General features: G+C 47.5%; 1 protein-coding gene across 1 annotated transcript in view; it reads right to left on the reverse strand.

Moving 5' to 3' along the window:
* ABCA4 (ATP binding cassette subfamily A member 4) overlaps positions 1–18,948 on the reverse strand; it is a 116,028-nt gene extending 97,080 nt beyond the window's left edge. Inside the window, exons 1-3 of the mRNA XM_075067798.1 lie at positions 18,848–18,948; positions 4,036–4,129; positions 537–678 (exon numbers count right to left, since the gene is read on the reverse strand). Coding sequence (XP_074923899.1) covers positions 537–678; positions 4,036–4,129; positions 18,848–18,913 — 302 coding nt within the window. The 5' untranslated portion in view covers positions 18,914–18,948. The remainder of the gene's footprint in view (positions 1–536; positions 679–4,035; positions 4,130–18,847) is intronic.
* Positions 18,949–22,995: the final 4,047 nt, after the last annotated feature.

Here is a 22,995-nt window from a genome sequence, read left to right on the forward strand (position 1 = left end):
GGGAAAAGACAATTCAGGTTCCATACTCTTAAATCCTGAGCCTTTGTTCTTAGACTTCTACTATAATAGGCAACTGAAGAGGTGGTTTTTGTGACATGGACACCTGTTCACTGGCAATTGGAAGGACACCACCAAACTCATTTCACACAGACCATAGAACAGCCATCAGATGCAACCTTTTGTTTTTTATTGACCAGGGCTAGATCTAGATGCTACAGCTGAAAAGCTATATATTCCATTATCTCCATCCTGAACCATCCAGTCCTCCTGGATGCTCAACTTTCTGCCAAGGGTTGGATTTGAATTCACACTGCAGAATAATTCTATAAAATATCCTTTATCATGTACCCACTCCATTGAGGGTGGACTTTGTGGCTGACATTATTTCATGACTGCTCACCAAGATCTGTCACATGTGTGATATGCACTAGAGACAGGCTGCTAGGCATTTCTCCAGGACCTCAGTATATTAATGCAGCCCCAACATAGCACACACATCTCTTTTCCATGAATGCAGGAGGTTCCTCTTTGCTTACATGGAATTGTTGTAGTTAGACACAATGCCAGGAGATTCTCCATGGGTGGGGCTTCGGAAACAAGGATTGTTCATGTTACAGAAGATGCCCTGTAACCATGGCAGCATTCCTGCAGAGGGCATAGCCTTATTTGGAAAATGGCCTGTGTATATGAAACAGAGAAGAGAAGACAAAATATTAATTGTTGGGTTTCATTCCTAAGGCAGCTTGAATGAACATTAGAAGCGTCACAGGTTTTCTTTTTGCAAGAGGAATGTTATGGTTACTTTGTTAGCCAGGAAAAAATGTTCAGGTTTTTGTCTTTGTCAAATAAAAAGACATATGTTCTGTGTATTATTTTCAAAACCACTCAGAATTGGTCTAAGTCTGCTCCAACTGACGTCAGTAGTAGAACTCCCATTTATTTCAAAGGAAGCAGAGTTAGGTCAATGATGAGCATTTTGAAAATCCCACCCTCCATGTTTACTAAAATGAATATGTTAAGGACCATGTCATATTAATATTCATAAATGTGAGAATAAGTGGGGAGTAATCCCAGAACTTCAAAATCAACTCATTAATTTAATTGAATCATAGAAAAATTAGGATTGGAAGAGACCTCAGGAGGTCATTTAGTCCAACACCCTGCTCAAAGCAGGACCAACCACAACTAAATCATCTCAGCCATGGCTTTGTCAAGCTGGGCCTTAAAAATCTCTACAGAAGAAGATTCCATTACCTACCTACGTAACCTATTCCAGTGCTTCATCATCCTCCTAGTGAAACAGTTTTTCCTAATATCCAGCCTAGACCACCCTCACTGCAACTTGAGACTATTGCTTTTTGTTTTGTCATCTGCCACCACTGACAACAGACTAGCTCCATCCTCTTTGGAACCCCCTCTTCAGGTAGTGGAAGGCTGCTATCAAATCCCCCCCTCATTCTTCTGTTCTGCAGCCCAGTTTCCTCAGCCTCTCCTCATATGTCATGTGCCCCAGCCCCCTAATCATTTTTGTTGCCCAGCGCTGGACTCGCTACAATTTATTCAAAACATCCTTTTGGGGGGGGATGGCGGGGGCCAAAGCTGGATGCAATACTATAGATGTGGCCTCACCAGTGCCACTAGAGGGGAATAATCACTTCCCTTGAACTTTTGGCAATGCTCCTACTAATGCAGCCCAATATGCCATTAGCCTTCTTGGCAACAAAGGCACACTGTTGACTCATAACCAGCTTCTCATCCACTGTAATCCCCAGGTCCTTTTCTGCAGAACTGCCACTTAAGTCAGTCGGTCCCCAGCCCGTAGCAGTGCATGAGATTCTTCCATCCTAAGTGCAGGACTCTGCACTTGTCCTTGTTGAACCTCAGATTTCTTTTAGCTCAATCCTCCAGTTTGACTAGGTCACTCTTGACCTTATCCCTACCCTGCAGCGTATCTACCTCTCTCCCCAGCTTAGTGTCATCTGCGAACTTGCGGAGGGTGCAATCTATCCCATCATCCAGATCATTAATGAAGATGTTGAACAAAACTGGCCCAGGGCCAGCTGCCAACTAGACATCAAGCCATTGCTTACTACCCATTGAGCCCAATGATCTAGCCAGCTTTCTATCCACCTTATAGTCCATTCATCCATTCCATACTTCTTTAACTTGCTGGCAAGAATACTGTGGGAGACCGTATCAAAAGCTTTGCTAAAGTCAAGATATAACACGTCCACTGCTTTCCCCATATCCACGGAGCCAGTTATCTCATCATAGAAAGCAATCAGGTTGGTCAGGCATGACTTGCCCTTGGTGAATCCATGTTGATTGTTCCTGATCACCTTCCTGTCCTTCAAGTTCTTCAAAATGAATTCCTTCAGCACCTGCTGCAGGATTTTTCCAGGAACTGAGGTGAGGCTGATCAGTCTGTAGTTCCCCGGATTCGCCTCCTTCCCTTTTTAAAAGATGGGCACTATATTTGCCTTTTTCCAATTGTCCAGCACCTCCCCTAAGTGCCATGAGTTTTCAAAGATAATGGCCAATGGCTCAGCAATCACATCAGGCAACTCCCTCAGCACCCTTGGATGCATTATATCTGGCCCCATGGACTAGTATGCATGTCTAGCTTTTCTAAATAGTTCTTAACCTGCTCTTTCACCACAGAGGGCTGCTCACCTCTTCCCCATACTGTGCTGCCCAGTGCAGTAGTCTGGGAGCTGACTTGCTCTGTGAGGACCAAGACAAAAAAAGAATTCAGCTTTTTCCACATCATCTGTCACTAGGTTGCCTTCCCCATTCAGTAAGGGTCCCACACTCTCCCTGACCACCTTCTTGTTGCAAACATACCTGTAGAAACCCTTCTTGGTATCCTTCACATCCCTGGCTAGCCGCAACTCTAATTGTGCGTTGGCCCTCCTGATTACACCCCTGAATACTAGAGCAATATTTTTAAACTCTTCCCTAGTCATCTGTCCAAGTTTCCATTTCTTGTAAGCTTCTTTTTTGTGTTTAAGCTTACCAAAGATTTCTCTGTTAAGCCAAGCTGGTTGCTTGCCATATTTGCTATTCTGTCTGCACATCGGGATAGTTTGTTCCTGCGCCCTCAATAAGGCTTCTTTAGAATACAGCCTGCAATCCTGGACTCCTTTCCCCCTCATATTATTCTCCCCGAGGATCCTGCCCATCAGTTCCCTGAAGGAGTCAAAGTCTGCTTTTCTGAAGCCCAGGGTCTGTATTCTGCTGCTCTCCTTTCTTCCTTTTGTCAGGATCCTGAACTCGACCATCTCATGGTCACTGCTGCCCAGGTTGCCACCCACTTCTACTTCCCCTATCAATTCTTCCCTGTTTGTGAGCAGCAGGTCAAGATGAGCATGGCCCCTAGTTGGTTCCTCCAGCACTTGGACCAGGAAGTTGCAAAAACTTCCTGGATTGTCTGTGTACTGCTGTATTTCTCTCCCCTCCCAGCACATGTCAGGGTGATTGATATCCCCCATGAAAACCAGGACCTGTGATCTGGAAACTTCTGGAAAATTTCTTGGAAGGATTTCCAACAACAGGCCTAATTTTGGCTAGATCTATAACCTTGCAACCCTACCGATATCCCAGAGGGTAAGTTAGACCAGTATTTAGACCAATATGTGCACAGAGCCAAGCAATTACATTTGGAAATGAGAGGAGGGGTTATCAGCAGAGCAGGGTGCCATCAATGGCAGAGAAATGAGCAGCACTCAGAACCGTCATAATAGACAACCCCTAGTATCTACTATTAGGATAATATTGGTATGACTGCTGACTTTATAAGCAGGGAAATGGCCCATAAATTGTTAACATAGGATTTTTTGTTTTGTTACTTTAATTCAGGGACATTATATGCCTAAAAATTACTAAAACTATAAACTACTTAGGGTAGAGCCATCTTTTTATGTGTACAACACTTAGCACAACTGGGCCTTGAGTCCTAATTGGAGCATCTAGACATTATTGCAATACAAGTTATTAATTATTATTATGTTTTACTTTTATAATATATATTCTTACATTCATGTTGGCGATAGACTGGGTTAGCCTTCCTCAGCCAGACAAGGGCAAGAAATAAAGACAAAGGCCATGCAAGCTCCACCAGAAAACGAAGCTGGGGGGAAGAAAAAGTGTATACAAAAGAAATGTGACATCATTAATCCAGTAATTTACCAAAGAAACAGAGCTTTACTGAACATCACCATGAACTCAGTGCTCCTCTCCCTCCACTGGAAGAATGTTTAAAAACCAAGGCTGATTAAAGAGCTGAAGTGAAAAAAAGAGGAGGCAGCAGGTGCTAAACAGCTAAGAATAGGTGACTAAAACAATAGCAAAACATAATAATTCTAGACAGTTATTGAGAACAGCAGCTAGTCAGACAGTGACGCAGGATTGCTGGGCTGGGTGGGGGAGGTTGGAGAAGAGAAAGAATAGCAACCGTCCCTGAGCTTCTTGTGAAATGGGATTAACAGCTTCTGTGGCCCTCAAGAAATTATAGGGATGAAAAAGGACAAGGTTCATGGAGCACACCTGCAACCAACTCCTGTTGAGTTAGCAGTTGTACCCCCACAGAATATATTTTCCCTTCAGATGCTTGTCTGACTAGTTAAAACTATTAATTTTTTTCCTTTTGATATCTTTCTATGATAGCTATAGCATATAGCAACTACCACACATCCCCCACTTCTCTGGCCCTTTATTGTTATTGTTGTCTGAGCTGTATTTGGGCTGGGAGGGCTTGCTGTGTTATTCTGTGCCTATCCACCTTGCCTTACATTTCCTGTAACAGCCACAACAGACTCTTCCCAAATCCCAAGTAGTTAGTTTGCACATAGGAAATTCTCCCCAGATATGTACAGCAATCTGCAGAATGCATCACATGCCCGTGGCCCTCTTCAGGCTAAATGGTGACAGGGGATCTAGCAGAAAGAAATTCCACAGTATAATTAAAAACAGAGTTTTTGGAGTTTTGGAGTAGTTTGGCGCTTCCCTGTCTTTTCCATTGTAACTTTGTCTATTAGCTTTAATTAAGCTCCTCCTAGGTTTATGGCTGAAGGACTGAGAATTTTTTGCCAAGCAAGCATTTCCTATTTAACACATTTAATCTTGAGTAAAAAAAACACAGTTTAGTGTTTCTAAAAGCCAGACGGGGGTGGGGCGAGGAGCACTGCTAGACCAAGGGACTGGGAAACCTGCCACCATGCAAATCCTCCTGGTTTCCCACCTCTCTGGCCTGGAGTAAGGAGTAGCTGTGCAGTTGGGGATGATGCCTCTCTGCCCCTCCCAGCAGCTCATCCAGCCCCAAGGCCTGGATTTTCCCTAAAAAGTAACATCCACTTCAGTTCATTTGTTAGAATGACTACACAGGGCCTATCATCAGTGATTTTAGTGGAAGAAAAATCAAACAGACTCCTAGGGTATGTCTTCAGCACAGAGTTCTCCAGGGTTCTTACTTGGATGTTGTTGCCTCTAATCTCCTCCTGTTTACATACAAGAATCTCAGTCTCAACCCAGGCTACTGGCTCCTCTTATGCACTAGGCTAAAACCACATGCTGCTTTCACTCAACTTGATAACCTAGCTAAAATGTCACTTGAGCGCTGACAATACTCTAATGCCTTCCCACAATTCCCTGTGTGTGCTCAGAAGGAAAGATTCTCCCACAACTCACTGGGAAAGAATCTGAGTGGCTCATCTTACTGCACCATACAGAGCCAGGGGCTAAACGCCCTCAGAAGTTCTAGTGCCTCACACAGGGGAGTGCACCACTACTCAGTATCGGGTTTGCCATTGCACCAGGACCACACTCAGAAAGGGGCCCAGCACCTGGTCTGTGGCCCTGCCCTCCTGCTCTATTTGTGCTCCACCCTGAGGCCCCATCCACCGCTCACTCCTCTCTGCCCCATCACCCTCGCTTGCTTCTCTCCGCCTCCAGTCCCTCTCCCCCCACCAACAGTTGGCTCCTCTTTTCCCCCCATGCCCACCGGCTGCTCGCTTCTCTCCGCTCCCTGGCCCCTCCTCTCCTCCCCCTCACCCACCACTCTGTCCTCTCTGCCCCCTTCCCCAGCCTCTGCTTACTTCTCTCTACCCTCTGGTTCCTCCCCCACACTGGCCGCTTGCTCCTCTCCGCCTCCTGGCCCCTCCTCACCTCTTTCTCCCCATCTCCTGCTCCTCTCCGTCCCCTCCCCCTGCCCACTCGCTCCTCTCCACCCCTTAGCCCCTCCCCGCTGCTCGCCCTTAAGGCTTAGCCATTCCACCTTTAAAAGGGGTGGGGCCATGGCCTCCAGGCCCCCACTGGAGCACCTCTGTTGCTGAGTGTCTGGTTTTCAATCAGAAAGTCCAGTCAAAAAGAGGACCTGGCAGTGTTGGGTCAGCACTGCTGACTAGACAGTAAAAGTCAGGTTGCAGGAGTATCCTCAGTCGAGAGAGAGAGAAAGAACTGGCTTCCCAGGACCTGGCTCTGGCAAAGGTAGGTGCTGGCTCCACGTTGCCCTGGGGGGGTATCATAAGCTTCTTTCCCAAATCTGGACCTTAGCGTCCAAAATCTGGGTGCTTGTATGAAACTCTCCCAAGCTTATTACCAGCTTGGATCTGATCTCGCTGCCACCAGCCAAAAATTCCAGGGTTTTGGCTCCCTCTGGTCTCCCCAAAACCTTCCCTGGAGGGACCCCAAGACTCAGAGACTCTGAGTCTCACAACAAAGGGAAATAACCCACTTCCCTTCCCCCTCTCTCTCCCACCCAGACTTTCCTCTCTGGGCTAACCTGAGAGTACTGATGCAATATCTTTACATCACAATACCAAGAAGCATGTCTCTCTATTCCACAAAGAGACAAACCCCAAATACAAGGAAACAGAAAAGATTCTATCTCTCTCCCCTCCCACCAATTCCTGGTGCTGCAGAGATTACCCTCCGTAGATCTAACAGAAAGAGAATTTCCTCCCTTTCGTTCCTTAGCCTACGCAGAGAGAGAAAACTCAAACAAGTCTTAAAAGAAAGCTTTATATAAAAGAAGAAAAAACAATAAACCTAGTCTCTGTATCAGATTGACAAATACAGGGTAAATTACTTAAAGGAAAATATGAATAAACAGCCTTATTCAAAAAGAAATCCAATTTAAACATTCCAGCAAACTCCACACATGTAAACACAAAACAAAACATATAAAGCCTATTGTTTTGCTACCTTTGTACTTACAACTGGGAAACAGAAGTTTAGAAGCTTGAAGATAGAAAAAGATCCCTCTCATAGCTGAGACCAGACAAAAGACAGAACAAAAGGGCAAAGGAAAACCACCCCCACAATTCCCTCCCTGTTTTAAAAATCTGGTTTTCTGATTGGTCTCTGCGTCAGGTGTTTGGTTCCCTTTGTTAACCCTTTACAGGTAAAAGAAACATTAACCCTTAGCTATCTGTTTATGACAGGGGTGTCGTAGCTTCCTACTCAGATCTGAACCTTAGCGTTCATAAACTGAGAAGCTAGCATGAAACCTCCAAGCTTAATTACCAGCTTGGATCTTATCTCGCTGCCACCAATCAGGATTCTGAATACCTGATAAACTCTCTGGTCCCCCAAACCTTTCCCTGGGGACCCCCAAGACTCAGATGCCTTGAGCCTCCAACAAAGGAAATAACCACTTCCCTTCCTGCTCTTTACCTCCTCCCAGATTTCCCGCCCTGGGGATACTAGGAGATTTCCCTGCTTCAATCCCTTGAAACACAAACAGAGAGGACGATTTTACCTTCCCCCCTCCCACTCTTTCTCTGAGAGAGACAGTAATCCTGGCACAGAGATTCCTATCCCCTTGCCTTAACTAGGAAAAGAAAATCCAACAAGTTTTAAAAGAAAGCTTTATATAAAAGAAAGAAAGAAAAGACATAAATATAAACTCTGTATCAGATGACAATACAGGGCTATTGCTTATAAGAAATATGAATAAACAGTCTGATTCAAAAGATATCCAATTTGAACATTCCAGCAACTCCACACATGTAAATACAAAATACAATATAAACCTATTACTTTTCCTTTTGTACTCACAACTTGGAACAGAAGGGTAGAAGGAAGCTTGGAGATAGAAAAAAAATCTTCCCTCATAGCCGAGAGAAAACAAACAGGCAGAACAAGACAAAACACCCAGAAGTTCCCTCTCTCACTTCGAAAAATCTGGTTTCCTGATTGGTCCTCTGGTCAGGTGTTTGGTTCCCTTTGTTAACCCTTTACAGGTAAAAGAAACATTAACCCTTAGCTATCTGTTTATGACAAGGGGGATCCTGTCTATCCCCCCTGCCCCACTTTGCTTGCCCCCCAGACTCTGCCTCACTCCAGGAACTGATCTGGGCAGCCCCCTAATAGCACAGCCCTGATGGTGCCTCTGACTCCCAACCCACAGCCCCTGGTATTCCACCCCTGGGATCCCCCGCCCAGCCCTGCTGGTGGCCCTCACTCCCAAGCCATAGCCCCCTGCCAGCCCATCCCTGGGCTCCCCCACAGAAATTAAGGATTAATGATAGATGAAGGCAAAAAAAATCCCACCCTCTTCAATGCAGTGAGAAGAGCATTAGACATGACTTTTTAATTTTTGTTACTGAAAGTTGTGCATTTTATCCTCTGTGCAGACATTGAAATCTCAAGGATTTTAATTCTAATCCTGCTCTGGTATATATACACAATATGTAGCTTTGTTTTATAATTTTACTATTATGTAGAGCAGAGGATCTCAAAATGTGGCACGCGAACCACCAATGGTCCGCAAGCTCCATTCAGGTGGTCCACGGATAGTTCCCTCTAAGGTGCATGCCTGGATGGCTGCACACAAAAGAATGAAGGGCCACTCACCTAATTAGTGGAGCCGCACAGGCGTGGCTCCACTAATTAGGTGCCTGGAGCTTGGAGAAGATGCACATGTAAGGTGAGTTGGTGGCCTTGGGGAGATTAAGGGGAAGGTGGGAGGGGGCAGTGGGGTGAGAAGAGGAGGTGGGGGGAATTTGGGACATGCAGGGCTGCAGCAGCCAGAGAAAGAGACAACTTTCCCCAGATCCAGTGCTGCAGCAGTCAGGGGGAGATGGCCATCCTTCCCTGCCTCAGCTCTGTGGCTGCTGTGCTGGGGGAGAAACCCCTTCCTTCCCAGCCCCAGCTTGGGGCTGCTGTGCTGGGGGATAAACCCCTTCCTTCCCAGCCCCAGCTTGGGGCTCTGCGGCGGATGAGAAAAGAGGGCACATCATTGCATTTGAAAGGTAAGACTACAGGTATGAAAATATGAATGGTGTGCTTTTATTTGTAGAACAAAAAAAGTTAATCATTAAGGTTTTTTTATATAGTCCTTTTATCCAAAGCACTTTGCAATAGTTAGCTAACGGTACAAAAACATTTGGAAAGATCATTAAGTGGTCTGCCAAGACTCTCAGCAATTTTCAAGTGGTCCATAAAAAAAAAGTTTCAGAACCACTGATGAGGAGTTTACCACCTGTCCAGAAGTCTGATTTTTGGACTCCAAGGAAATTAAATACAACTCTTATTTATCAGATTAAGACTATTATTAAATAATAAATGCAATTAAGGTCTGGCTTTAGAAAGTGCCATGCACTGAGTGGTCAAAATTGTATGGGATTATGAAGGACCAAACTAGGCTCATTTATGGGGAAACGTTTCATGCATGTTTATGCCTGCATTTTGTTGGAAGTGGATAGTTGGTCCACGTGATGATTAAGTTTTCTTGTTTGTCAGAAAGGAAATACATGGACATACAAAGGCAAAGCATACAGTGACTTCAGATTCACTTTGCTTAAATCCCTTAGAGGAGGGAGATGGAGAGGATCCAGCAACAAGGAAGGGAGAGGAGGGAGAGCAGTGAGCCACAGGGCCTTAGGGGGGAGAGGCAAGACAAGGACAGGACCTTGGGGAACAGACCAGCGGGGGTGCAGGGGAGGTTCCTGCACTCCTGCTGTAGCGTCCTATGGGGGCCCACAAATATGTTTGGCGCTGGGCCCACAAAAGGTTAATACAGCTCTGGCACCAGTGAGGACACAGTAACTTGGGTACAGCTCTGCCATGTGGCTGCTCACACCTGGTACAGGCTAACTTGGATGCTGATCACCCAAGCTTTTTCTGCTGTGATCACATTTCTCTAGTGAAAGGGGAAAAGTTGGGTTTACACTCATATGGTTGCTTCCGATGGGTGGAAAAAAAATAGATCATTTTTTCCAAAAAAAACATCTTTTCTGCTTGTTTCTGACATTAGAAGTTCAGGTCTTGACTACCTTGTTTTTCTTGAAATGTTCTTATGGACAACTAGAGAAATAGTAGGTTTAGGCTACTGTGGTCACCGTGCACATGAAAGCTGGAAGAGGCTGGAGGAAGTGATTTTTACTGATGTTTAAAACTTTCAGTTGTTTGATTTATACCACAAGCATGGGGGTCAAAAAACTTCTGTTACAGATTCAACAGCCTGCTTTAAAGGCTAAGAATCCTCAACACTCCTCAGAGCTCTCATGCAAAATCAGGAAAGACCTGACATAACATTACTGAGATTTCCATGTGAAAAAACAGCACAAAAATCTCCTCCTCACTTTTTTTTTTTTATTTCTGAAGCTTGTAATGCAGAGATATTTTGAAGTGACAGGTCAAATATCTAAATAGGTTTATTGAATGAAACTATTATTTCAAGCATTAACAATAGTTATATTTTATAACAAGCATTTTTTATCAAATAATTAGTATTTTAAAATAACCATTTCTTTTAAGTTCTCCAAATATTCACCTTTAGAGACAGGAGAACTTCTTAAAATAAAACAAAAACTTAGAAACCAGACTGCAGCAGCCCTTTCAGCTCTCAGTCTATAGCACAGAATGAATGAGCACCAAAACCTCCTGCCACAATTAGTTGCTTTCTTTAAAACAAACAAATTGTAATCAATGGAATATGCTGTTGGTCTGAGCAGCTGAGAGCTGAGCTCAGGCTCAGCCATCTTAGTGGAGTCACCATCTGCACTGAAGTCAGCACATGCAGGATACAATATGAAATTACTTGGATTTTAGTCACATCAGGCATCTGCCTGCATCAATTTCCTTAGCTATGCAGAGAACAGTGAGAACCAGCTACACAGAAGGAAATCTCCAATGCGTACCTTCTTCAGATTGTTAGTTTAAACTAGAAATGTCTTAATACTGTAGAGAGGACTGCCAACCCCAAATGTTCAAAAATCACTAGTTAACCCCCAAAATATCAGGAGATTGGCTTTAAAAAATGTATTGTTTTTGAAAATTGCAATTGGCATTCTTTGTATTTGCCTTTGGGTTTTTGAGCCTTCAGGGTGCATGATTTCAAGATTTTCTCCACAACCACAACTGCTAGAAATTTACTTAAAAAAAAAAATTAAAAGCTGAGATAGAGGAATTCATACAATTCCAAGAGCTGGGTCCTTAAGAAAAAATGTCTGATATTGTGAGACTTGTAATAAAATCACGAGAGTTGGCAACACAGCGTAGAATAGATCACCAAGTTCTGTTGGTGAGGCGGATTGCAGGAGCAATGTACTGGGCAGCTGTGATGGAGTACGGAGTGGGGCGGATTGATCTGGGAATGTTGTATGGGAGTTTTACTGGGACTGTCTGCATTGGTGATGGGGCTATCTGGGTGTGACTTCACTTGAGGGATGATACCTGAACATGTAACCTGAGCCCCGGAGGGGGGCTGGGGCCAGGTGACACTTTTGTCCGGGAAACTGGACAAAGGCTGGAGGAGGAGCCGCGGGGAGGGTGGGTGAGACTGCTGGAGGGGGTTTCAGTTGGGAGGTGACTGGGAAAACTGAGGGAGCCCCTGGGCTTGGGTGTAAGCTCCCTGCTCCCCAGATGGACCTGCCTGAGGGGGTCCTGTTGTCTGTATCTACGAGCTTTGATTTGGACAGTGTTCCTGTTGTCTAATAAACCTTCTGTTTTACTAGCTGACTGAGAGTCACGGTGAATCGCAGGAAGTTGGGGGTGCAGGGCCCTGACTCCCCCACACTCTGTAACAAATGGTGGCAGAGGTGAGATGTACTGCACCCTGTGGACAGTGCTTCCTGCAGTAAGTGACTGGGGAGGGTGAATGACGAGGACCAGGTGTGCTGAAGGTTCAGAGATGAGCGGTTTTAGCAGGGCGGAGGCGCTGCACTTAGCCCTTGGGAGTGTGTGACCAGCAAAAGGACTGTTGCAGTAACGGAGTCTCACTGGGGACTAAGGTGAGCAGGCTCAGGGGTGGAGGAGTCTGTGGCTTGACCCTGGGAGAGAGGTGGTGACCTGGAGAAGGGTTGGCACACTAGAGGTTCCTCCTGGAAACCATGGGGAGCTGAGAGCACCCAGGCCTGTGAGTGGCAAATGGAAAGATGTATAACCATCGCCTTAAGAGGGACCTGGTCAAGCTGTGCAAGCAGAACAGGCTGCGCATTGAGCAGCTCACCAAAGAACAGCTGATTGCCCAGCTGGAGGAAGAAGATCGCTTTGAGGAGCCAGTCCCTGTCTGAGGGAAACGGCCTGACAGATGCAAGGCAGGCGTCAGTGTCGGTCCCAGCTGGGAGTGGTCAGATGGCTGCCGAGGGCACCCAGGCTAGGGGAGGGGCTTGGAGGAGCCCAGCAAATACCAAGGGCACTGTGACCCCTGCGGCCAGCAGGGGATCCTCCCAGCAGAGCTCCCCATCCCTGGAGCTGAGACATTTGGAATGGGAGAGGGAGATAAAATGGGAAGAGCTGGAACTGAGGCAGCAGGAACTGGTGGAGAAAGAGAAGCAAAGACAGCATGAGCTGGAGTTGGCAAGGCTGAAGACCAGCAAGCCCCTGGCTGCGGTGAGTGAGGGAGGACCCAGGACTGCATGGAGCTTTGATAAGTACATACTGTCCCAGAGTAAGGAAGGGGAGGACATAGATGACTTCTTGATTGCCTTCAAGAAGGCCTGCGAGGTGCATCAGTTGACCCAGCAGACAGGCTCCGGTTTCTCACCCCCTTACTGGACCCCTAAGTCATGGGGATGTACAGAAAAATGGAAGGAGGTGGAGGCAGGGGACTATGAACTGTTCAAAAAGGCCCTGCTACACGAGTATGGGTTGACTCTCAAGTCATACCAGAAAAGATTCTGGAGCCAGCGTAAAACCCCTGAAGTCACATATCTAGAATTGGCCCTCTGAATGCAGAGATATGCCCACAAGTGAGCAGGTGGGGCCCAGACTAAGGAGGAAGTGCTTAACCTGATTGTACTGGAGCAACTATATGAACATTGCCTATCCAACCTGAGGCTATGGTTAGTGAACAAAAAGCCAGAGGAGCCACGACGTGCAGAGCAGCTGGCTGATGAGTTTGTGAACAGCCGGTCAGGGGATGGCAGGGAGAAGTCCCAAAGGAACAGACCCGCCACTATGCAGAGTCAGTCAGTCACCCTGGGACCTCCCAAAAGGGAAGTATGGAGAACTGCCCTCAAGAGAAATATTCAGCCTCAGGACCAACCGACCTGTTCGAGGGGACCAACGGGACATGGGCTGCTATTACTGTGGCCAGAGAGGCCACATACAGACCCAGTGCCCCAGGCTCAAAGACAGACTGAGCAGACCGAACCCACACCGGGTTAACTGGGTAGAGACACAGCCGGAGGAGGGGCAGGCATCCCAGACAAGGGGGGCTGGCAACTTACTAACTGCTCAGGAGGGAGGAGTTTCCCAGACCAGGGGGGCTGGATGCTCTGGACTCAAGGTTCTCAGTTTACAGGGTGGGCACAGGGCTGTCCCTGCAGAGTGAGTGCCTTGTTCCCCTGGAGGTGGATTGGAGACAGGTCAATGGATAATGGGACACTGGTGCTGAGGTGACGCTGGCCCAGCCCAAGGTGGTGACCCCAGATCGGGTGGTGCCCAACACCTATCTGACCTTGATGGGGGTGGGCAGGACCCCATTCAAAGTGCACATGGCGAGGGTATATCTGAAATAGGGGTCCAAGGAGGGCCCCAAGGATGTGGAAGTGCACCACTGAGGTGTTGATGGGGGGGACCCAGAGGATGGCCAAACAACCCCCAGAACACCCTGGTCATGACCTGTAGCCAGAGCCGGTGAGGGGCACTACGTCCTGACCTTGGGGAGGGTACCTCACTGGAAGCACAGGACCCTATCCTGGTGGGGGAGGAGTGCTCAGGGACAAAGCTCAGGGGGGCGGCAGCTTCAGACCCAGCCATTGAGAAGGAGCAGGTCCCCACCCCCTCCCCAGCGGCTTTGAGACCTTTGCCCATCATAGAGGATCCTTTCCAGAAGGTGGCTATGGACATAGTGGGGCCTCTCAGCAAGACGACCTGGTCAGGAAAGAAATACATTCTGGTCGTGATAGATTTTGCTACCTGCTACCCCAAGGCAGTGCCCTTATCTTCCATTGAAGCAGACACCATGGCAGATGCACGGCTGACCATTTTCAGCAGAGTGGGGTTCCCCAAGGAAGTCTTGACAGACCAAGGATCCAACTTCATGTCAGCCCTGCTCCGGTGCTTGTGGGAGAAATGTAGGGTCCGACACAGCAGGGCCTCAGCATATCACCCCCCAGTCCAATGAGGTGGTGGAGAGGTTCAATGGAACACTAAAACTGATGCTGAAAACCTTTATGAACCAGCACCCACAGGATTGGGACAAGTACTTACCTCACCTGCTGTTCATGTACAGGGAAGTGCCCCAGGAGTCTACTGGGTTTTTGCCTTTCGAACTGTTATATGGAAGGAGGTTAAGGGAGCCCCTGGACCTGATGAGAGACGAATGGGAGGGGAAGGCCACTGCTGATGGTGAGTCGGTGACGGAGTATGTCTTGACCTTCTGAGAAAGACATGCGGAGCTCATGGGCCTGGCAAAGGTGAATCTGGCCAGAGCCCAGAGGAAGCAGAAGTCTGATATGACTGCACAGCACAGGCCTGCACCTACACCACCAGAGACCGGGTGATGGTGCTTATCCCCGTAAGAAAAAACAAACTACAGGCCACCTGGCAAGGCCCTTTCAATGTTGTCAAGCAACTAAATGAGGTAAACTATGTGGTGGAGCTACCTAACCAGGCGCACCACCACCAAGTGTACCATGTGAATATGATGAAGCCATATTATGACAGGTCGAATGTGGTGTTGGCCATGTGTGAACAATGGGAGAGAAAAGAGAGATGACCCTTTAGTAGATCTATTCTCTGAGACAGGAGCTGGCTCCCTCCAGAAACAATTCTCTTCTCTGATCAGTTAACCCTGGCCCAACAAGCAGAGATCAGAAAGGTGCTGCATCTGTACCGACAGCTGTTTTCCAACCAGCCTGGGCTCACTAATCTGACTGTCCACTGGGTGGAGACAGGATCACATCCTCCTAGAAGATGCTCCCCCTTTCGAGTCACAGGGAAAACTGCTCAGGACCTGGAAAGAGAGGTCAGTGACATGCTGGCTTTGAGGGTGATCCAGCCATCTTCCAGCCCCTGGGCCTTGTCTGTGGTGCAGGTCCCCAAAAAGGATGGGTTGATCCGGGTCTGTGTGGGCTATCGGAAACTCAGTGCCATCACTGTATCTGATACCTACCCCATGCCCTGACCTGACGAGCTCCTAGACAAATTGGGAGGAGCTCTTTACCTTACCACTACGAATCTTACAAAGGGTTATTGGCAAGTGCCACTGGATGCAGATACCAGGCTGAAATCGGCCTTTATCACCCCTCTGGGACTCTATAAGCTCCTAAACCTGCCTTTCGGCCTCAAGGGGGCACTGGCCACCTTCCAGCGCCTTGTGGATCAGCTACTGATGGAGAGTTTTGCTGTGGCTTATATTGCTGACATCTGAATCTTTAGCCAGACCTAGGAGGACCATGTGTCCCAAGTTAAACAGGTGCTGGAACAACTCCAAGAGGCTGGGCTGACCATAAAAGCTGAGAAGTGCAAGGTGTGGATGGCTGAAGTATCTTACCTGGGCCCAGTGATGAGCTCCCAAAATCCTAATAACCGGTTCCCTACTGGGTCCTCGGTGGCACTTCGATGGCGGCGGGATAAGGGCTTCACTCGCTCCGGGTTTTCAGCAGCATTTCGGAGGCAGGTCCTTCACCTGGAGTGAGTGAAGACCCTCCCCCCCACCGCCAAAGACCCGGTAGGGAACCGCGCAGTAAGTACATGGCCCACGTGTCTGTCTCCTCCCCCTCATCTGACCCCAACCCACGTCCTGCCCCCGACTGACCCCTTCAAAACCTGTAACCCATCAACCCCCCCACTCCTTGCTCCCTGACCACCCCGTCCTGAGACCCCCCCACCCTAACTGTCCCCCAGGACTCCACCCCCTACCCAACTCGCCCTGCTCCCTGTCCCCTGACGGCCCCGACCCCATCCACCACCACCCCGAAAGACCCCTGGAACTCCCACACCTACCCAACCCCCCCATTCCCTATCACCTGACCGCCCCCCCAGAACCTCCGTCCCCTCCAACAAACTGGACAAAGGCTGGAGGAGGAGCTGGGGGAAGGGTGGGTGAGTGCTAGAGGGGTTTCAGTTGGGAGGTGACTGGGAAAACTGAGGGAGCCCCTGGGCTTGGATGTAAGCTCCCTGCCTCCCAGATGGACCTGACTGAGGGGGTCCTATTGTCTGTATCTACGAGCTTTGATTAGGACAGTGTTCCTGTTGTCTAATAAACCTTCTGTTTTACTGGCTAGCTGAGAGTCACAGTCAATTGCAGGAAGTGGAGGGAGGGGGGGGTACAGGCCCTGACTCCCCCACACTCCATGACAGCAGCAATGGGAGAGGGGGAGGGGACAAGCAAATTTAACATGGAGACAAGCAGATTGATGGATTGGATCCTGCAGTCCTTAAGCACACAGGTAGTCTAGTCTCCATTGACTTCAAGGTTTGAAGGAGCTATTGTAGAGGGCACAATGGCTGCTGTATTTTCTGCAGGTGCTGCTATTTCCAGTGCTGCCTTTTTTATTAATTTTTTTAAACCACAAAATATTTGGTGTTAGCATGAATGTAAAAGATGCTCTGTGAAACCTGATTTCATATCAGTAAGTCTCAGCTGAGTTTGCAAAATTGCACACAACATTAAAGGTGGCCTAAAGCAGTTTCAACTAAGATCCGGTGGCAGATGACTGTCTGTTTTTATTATAGAGCTCAAAGACAAAGGCACACACAGGGAACCATTTCAACCCATCCCATGATTCTGTGATAGCCACAGGAATGTCTCACTTACCATAGTTCATATCTCTTGTTTAAGCCATATTGTCTTTAGTTAGGGTTACCATATGTCCAAGTTTTCCTGGGCATGACCCCTTTTTTCCCCATTCTCTGTTCTCCAACTGGGAAGATTTTTGAAATAAGAGGAAATATCTGGGATTTTTTCTGCTCCCAACATTGCAGCTCAGAAGGAGCAGTCTCCATGCCTTGATTGGTCCCTCCCCTGCATTCTGCCTGCCCTGGGCCCAGCCAGCCTGCCAGGTAAGCAGAACCACCAAGCGCCTCTATGCTGGACTGCCTGTCCTGTTGTGGGGCCTCAGAACCCAGCCTGGCTCCCTGCCCTAAGGAGGGGGCGAGGCCCGCAAGGAAACTCTGACGGGCTGGCATTGCATCCTGGGCCTGTGCCAGCCACCCAGCTACCATGACAGGGAGCACAACACTGCCACCCAACTTGAGTGTGAGGCCACAGGTACCCCCTCCAGCATCCATCAGGTACTTCCTACAGCACCCTCCAAATACCCCCTCCCAGGACGCACATCCTAGTACAGCACCCCTCTCCCCCAAAATACCCCCTCAGGCAGTCCCCTAGGACACACACAACCCACCAGCATCCCCCAAATATTCCCTCCAGCACCCTACCTCCAGCTCCACTTTCCCCTCTCCCTCCTCGTGGTAGTGTCCTCTATTTGGGAACTTGAAATATGGTAACTTATCTTTAGTTAGAAATATAAGGCCTGATCCTGTGAACTGCTGAACTCCCTCAGCTTCTTTTGACTCGAAGCCAGTGGAAACAGAGAGCTTCCAGCACCTCAGAGAACCAGGCTGTAAAGACTTGTCTACAGTGGCAATTTACAGAGTTGCAACTTTCTCACTCGAGGTGTGAAAAAACACGCCCCCTGAGTGCAGCAAGTTTCAGCGCTATAAAGCTATGCTCCTGGCGCTACGCCTCTCATGGAGGTGGCTCTCCCCCAGCACTGTGCCATGACCACACAAGCCACGTTAAAGCGCTGCCACGGCACAGCCACGGCAGCGCTTTAGCAGTGCCTGTGTAGACTAGTCCTAAAATAATCTGGTTTAAAGAAATAAAAAATGAACAAAGGTAAATAAGGCATTTACGTAATATGTATTAGTTGCTCTGTCCTAGAGAAAGTATTATTGGAAAGGATTTAAAATGTTTCTGCAATTCCTGCTTACCCTGTTACTATTATCATTCAACCACGTAATAATAAAAATTGAGCTTCACTTTGTGCAGTTGGATTCACATCTAAATATAAGTGAACGAGTGGCAACATTAAGATTTGGAGCCAGACTTGCTCTAAGTTGTGGGGTGCACAAGTCAATTTTTTGGTGCCTGTCTTTACAGCCAAGCACCAAAACCTCAGTACCCAGAACTATCTTCACTGAATGCCATGCTGTTTGTCAGATACTCAGTACGATGACCTCTGTTCTAAATTTATTCTGTAAAAGTGCATCTTGTAAACAAATGGACTAAGCCTCTGAGGACAGGCCTACAGACACAGCACAGCCGATTTCACTCTCTGGTTTGCACGAGTTTAGCAGGTTGATAAATGCATTAGTCATTTGACTATCTGCACTGTATTATTCTCTGCATGTTCTAAAGCAGAAACCTGAAGACTAAGGTTTTATCTTTTACCTTTTGCCTTTTCCTGAGTGTCCAGTTCTTCCACAGCAGAAGTCTGACCTGTCTAAGGAAGCTCATTGCTCTTCTGCATCAACAGCATCACAAACCTGTAGTATAAAATGCATCCATCTTTATCTCTCACATCTGGGCTCAGATAATACCTGAAACAAAATTGTCAGCAGAATAACCACCTTTAGCTTCTGTTCTTTTTACATCTCTTTCCCCTTCCTGGTCAGAGCTTTTCAATCATGCCTTATACATCTTGTTCTAGACAAATGTTGATCTATGGAAGATGGTGTTTTTCCCTTGTTGGGAGAGTGGTTCTCGTGACTCATTTTTCTGGGTCAATAAATGAGAGGACAGTTTTCAAATGAAAATATGGACCCCTTTTTACTCATTTCAACTATTACCCTGGCATGGAAGGAAACATTTGGATTTTCTACCTGTAGCTACTTCCTTTTTTTTTTTTTTGGGTAGAATCAAAGATGACAATGAGTCAGTATGTTTGGTCAATCTAATATCTCTGATATCTGGATTTTCAGAAGTGTTAGAATAAAATCAGTATTAGTTTCTTGACACTTCAAGGAAAACATTTAAGGTGAGTTTTTCATCACCTGAGAAAGTACTTAACCCTCAACCAAAGATAAAAAAAGGCCAGCCTTGGACAGAAGACATGGCACTAATCATGACAAAACCTGGTAGAAATTACCTCTTTCTTTTCATTTTGAGCATGGAAGAGTTTGGGGCAGGAAATTTAAGACCAAATTTAGGTCACACTGACTGTGCTGCTTATCTGTCAGACAAAAAGAGAAAAACTCCACAGCAGGACTTTTCATGCAAAATTATCAGCACTAACGCCTGGAGGGTTCTCATTCTTTGTAGGGTAACAGTTCCATACACTATTCAACATGATCCCATCAGCTCTAATTGCTCCTATTACAAACACAGCAGAAAAGGAAGTCAGATTGGCTATAAAAAGCTATTGTGACACAAGAGAGCAAATAGCTTATGTATGATGTTTTGAAAGGATGCACTTCTGCATCTGTGTTACCCTTGGGTGGAGGCTGCAGGGAACCAAATGAACACAGTGTGGTTGCCTTGTCTAACAGAGCTGGGAAAAAGAATTCTGACATTTTTGGTGAAAAAACTAAGTTTTGGATTGACCAAAACTATCTGTGAATTTGAGTCAAGTAGTTTCATCCAAAAAAAATCCTCCCCCCCATTTAAAACTGTGTGTTTCAAAATGTAGCTATATTTAAAAAACAAAACAGGATCAAAACACTTTAAAACAAAACAAAAAGTTTAGTTTTGTGTTTAATGAAATATTTAGTTTGGCCCAAAACAAGTATTGGGTTTTTTTCAGTTTAGCCACCTAATCAAAACAAAACAAAATAAAAATCAATTATTCACACAAACAGTTGTTGAATGTTATAATAATGCTGCAACTGAAGAAATAAAGCTTCCTAATGGGTGTTAGCAGACTGAAGACCTAAAACAGGTATCACACTCTGAGAGGGAGGTCCAGTATTTGGAGGGTGTGTGTGTTTCCTTTCATATTGTTGGAGGAGTTTGAGGCCAATCCTAACGCACTACTTGTGCTGGGAAGGAACATTAATTGGGACTCTGGAAAAGGAAGATGACCTGACAGAGTTACAGAAGAACAAAATATTGAATGCAAGGGAACAAGAAAACTTCTTCATAAAGATGCCTAAATTTTGTTCATCCATGTTCAGGTGAAAAGCAGCCAGCTACCCACCAGTTAAGCAGAATTTTACGGACAAGAGAGTGTGGAGACACAGATATTCATTTCTGGAGAGCTAAATGATAAAGCACTCAGATACATACAGAGACTCAAAGTCCATGTATCAGGTTCTTAGCAATATCGGTGAATTTGGTGGCTTGAAAGTCCAGGAACACATCCACAGCTTGGATGAATCATTCAGTCCTTTGTTCAGAGCATCAGTTTGCAGAAAAGTTACTCCAGAGGTAAGAAGCAAGAATGAAGACAAATTGGAGATGATGCAGCTGCCCTTTATATTCCTTTTGCCATGTGGCTTGTTGTCCTTCATGTGCCCCAAACAAAAGCTTCACAGCACCCAGCATGGAAAAGCCTTAGGGTTCTTTTAGGGTTGCCAAATTTCTAATTGCACAAAACACCCTTGTCTCATCCCTTTCCCTGCTCCTTCCTGAGGCCTTGTCCACCCCTTCTGAGGCTCCACCCCTGCTCACTCCATCCCCACCCCCCGTTGCTTGCTCTCACCCACCCTTACTTACTCATTTTCGTTGGGGTTGCGTTGCAGGAGGTGGTGAGCATGTCAGTTGGGGATGCAGGCTCTGGGATGGGGATGGGGATGAGATGTTTCGGATCCAGAAGGGGGCTCTGGGATGAGGCAGGGAGTTGGGGTATGGGAGGTGGTACGGACTCTGGGCTGGGGAGGGGAATGAGGGGTTTGGAGTGCAGGAGGGGGCTCCAGGCTGGGACTGAGGGGTTTGGGGTGTGGGGGAGGAGACTAAGGCAGGGGGTAGGGTCTGGGAGGTGGTACAGACACTGGGCTGGGGGTGCGGATTCTGGGCTGGGGCCTAGTGGTCCAGAGTGTGGAAGGGGGTTCCAGGCTGAGGCAGGGGGTTGCGGTGTAGGAGGGGGTACGGGCTCTGGGCTGGAAGTATGGGCTCTAGAATACAGCCAGAAATGAGGGGTTCAGGATGTGGGAGGGGATCCTGGCTGGGGTGGGGCGTTAGAGTTGAGGGAGGAGAGAGGGCTCTGGCTGGGGGTGTAGAATCTGGGATTGAGCCAGGGACGGAGGGAGTTTGGGTGTGGGCTTAAGAGATGGGGGTTGGGGGATGGGAGTTTGGGTGTGGGACGGGGTGCAGGCTCTGGGAGGGAGTTTGGGTATGGAATGCAGTTCCAGGCTGGGGTGTGGGAGGAATTTTGGGGTGCAGGCTCTGGGAGGTGTTTACCGCGGGGGGCTCCCCACGAGCTGCAACATGTCCCTTGGCTCCTAGGCGGAGGCACAGACAGGCAGCTCTGTGCACAGCTTCCCCCGCAGATGCTGCCCCACCTCCCATTGTCTGCAGTTCTCAGCCAATGGGAGCTGGGAGCCAGGAGCCGGCGCTTGAGGCGGGGCAGTGGCAGAGCATGGAGTGCCCGTGGCCATCCCTCTGCCTAGGACCCAAGGGACATGTTGCCACTTCCAGAGAATCACATGGAGCCAGGTAGGTAGCCTGCCAGCCCCGCACCAACTGGACTTTTAACAGCCCAGTGAGCAGTTCTGACCAGAGCTGCTAGGGTCTCTTTTCAGCTGGGCATTCCAGTTGAAAACCAGACACCTCACAACCATAGGTTCTGTCCATAGGCATGCCCCTGCATGCTTACTGATTCATAAGGTGTAGTCCTTGGCTTTTTCAATGGGTTCATTGTACAACTGATGACCCTTGATGATCCAAGGAACAGGCCATGCCGATGTCAGTCTATCTGGGTGTGTTACCCAGAAACACAGCACAAGTTTTGAAATGCAGATATAACATACATATCTATAACTTATAGTACAAAGGTTATACAAACATATAAACAAGATCGTCAGACTTGGCAAATCAATATTTTCACTGATGCTTTACATTACGTATCTGACAAAAATCATTGCAATTTTACAATATTGGTATTGGTATAAAGTGTCTCAATTCCATACAGTGTCACAGCCACACCCAGCAGAGGCAGTTCAGTAGAGTGGGAATTAGGCATGCCTAGTCTAGCTCCCCAGCTGCATGGAAAAGCTGCTCCACAGGCCTTCTGCAACAACTATAGACAGGAATTCGAGACTGTGTTTATGCCTATACACACTGCCTGGCAATGGCCCCTACCATAGGTGCCAACTTTTCCCATCGCTGGTGGGTGCTTGCGCCACTCCTGCCCTGATGCCACCCCTGCCCCACCCCATTTCAAGCCCTTTCCCCAAAGTCCCCACCCCACCCACTCCCTATCCCCTGTTGGACCCCTCCCCAAATCCCCACTCTGGCCCCACCTCTTCTCCTGAGCACACCGAGTTCCCCCGCCTCCCCACTCCCTCCCAGCGCTTGCCACCATGAAACAGCTGTTTCGCAGCACAAGCGCTGGGAACCAGGGGGGAAAAGCAGGCATGCGACACACTCAGGGAATAGGTGGA

The sequence above is a fragment of the Chelonoidis abingdonii genome, chromosome 7 (genome assembly GCF_003597395.2).
Source record: "Chelonoidis abingdonii isolate Lonesome George chromosome 7, CheloAbing_2.0, whole genome shotgun sequence".
In the NCBI taxonomy this organism is placed as follows: Eukaryota; Metazoa; Chordata; order Testudines; family Testudinidae; genus Chelonoidis; species Chelonoidis abingdonii.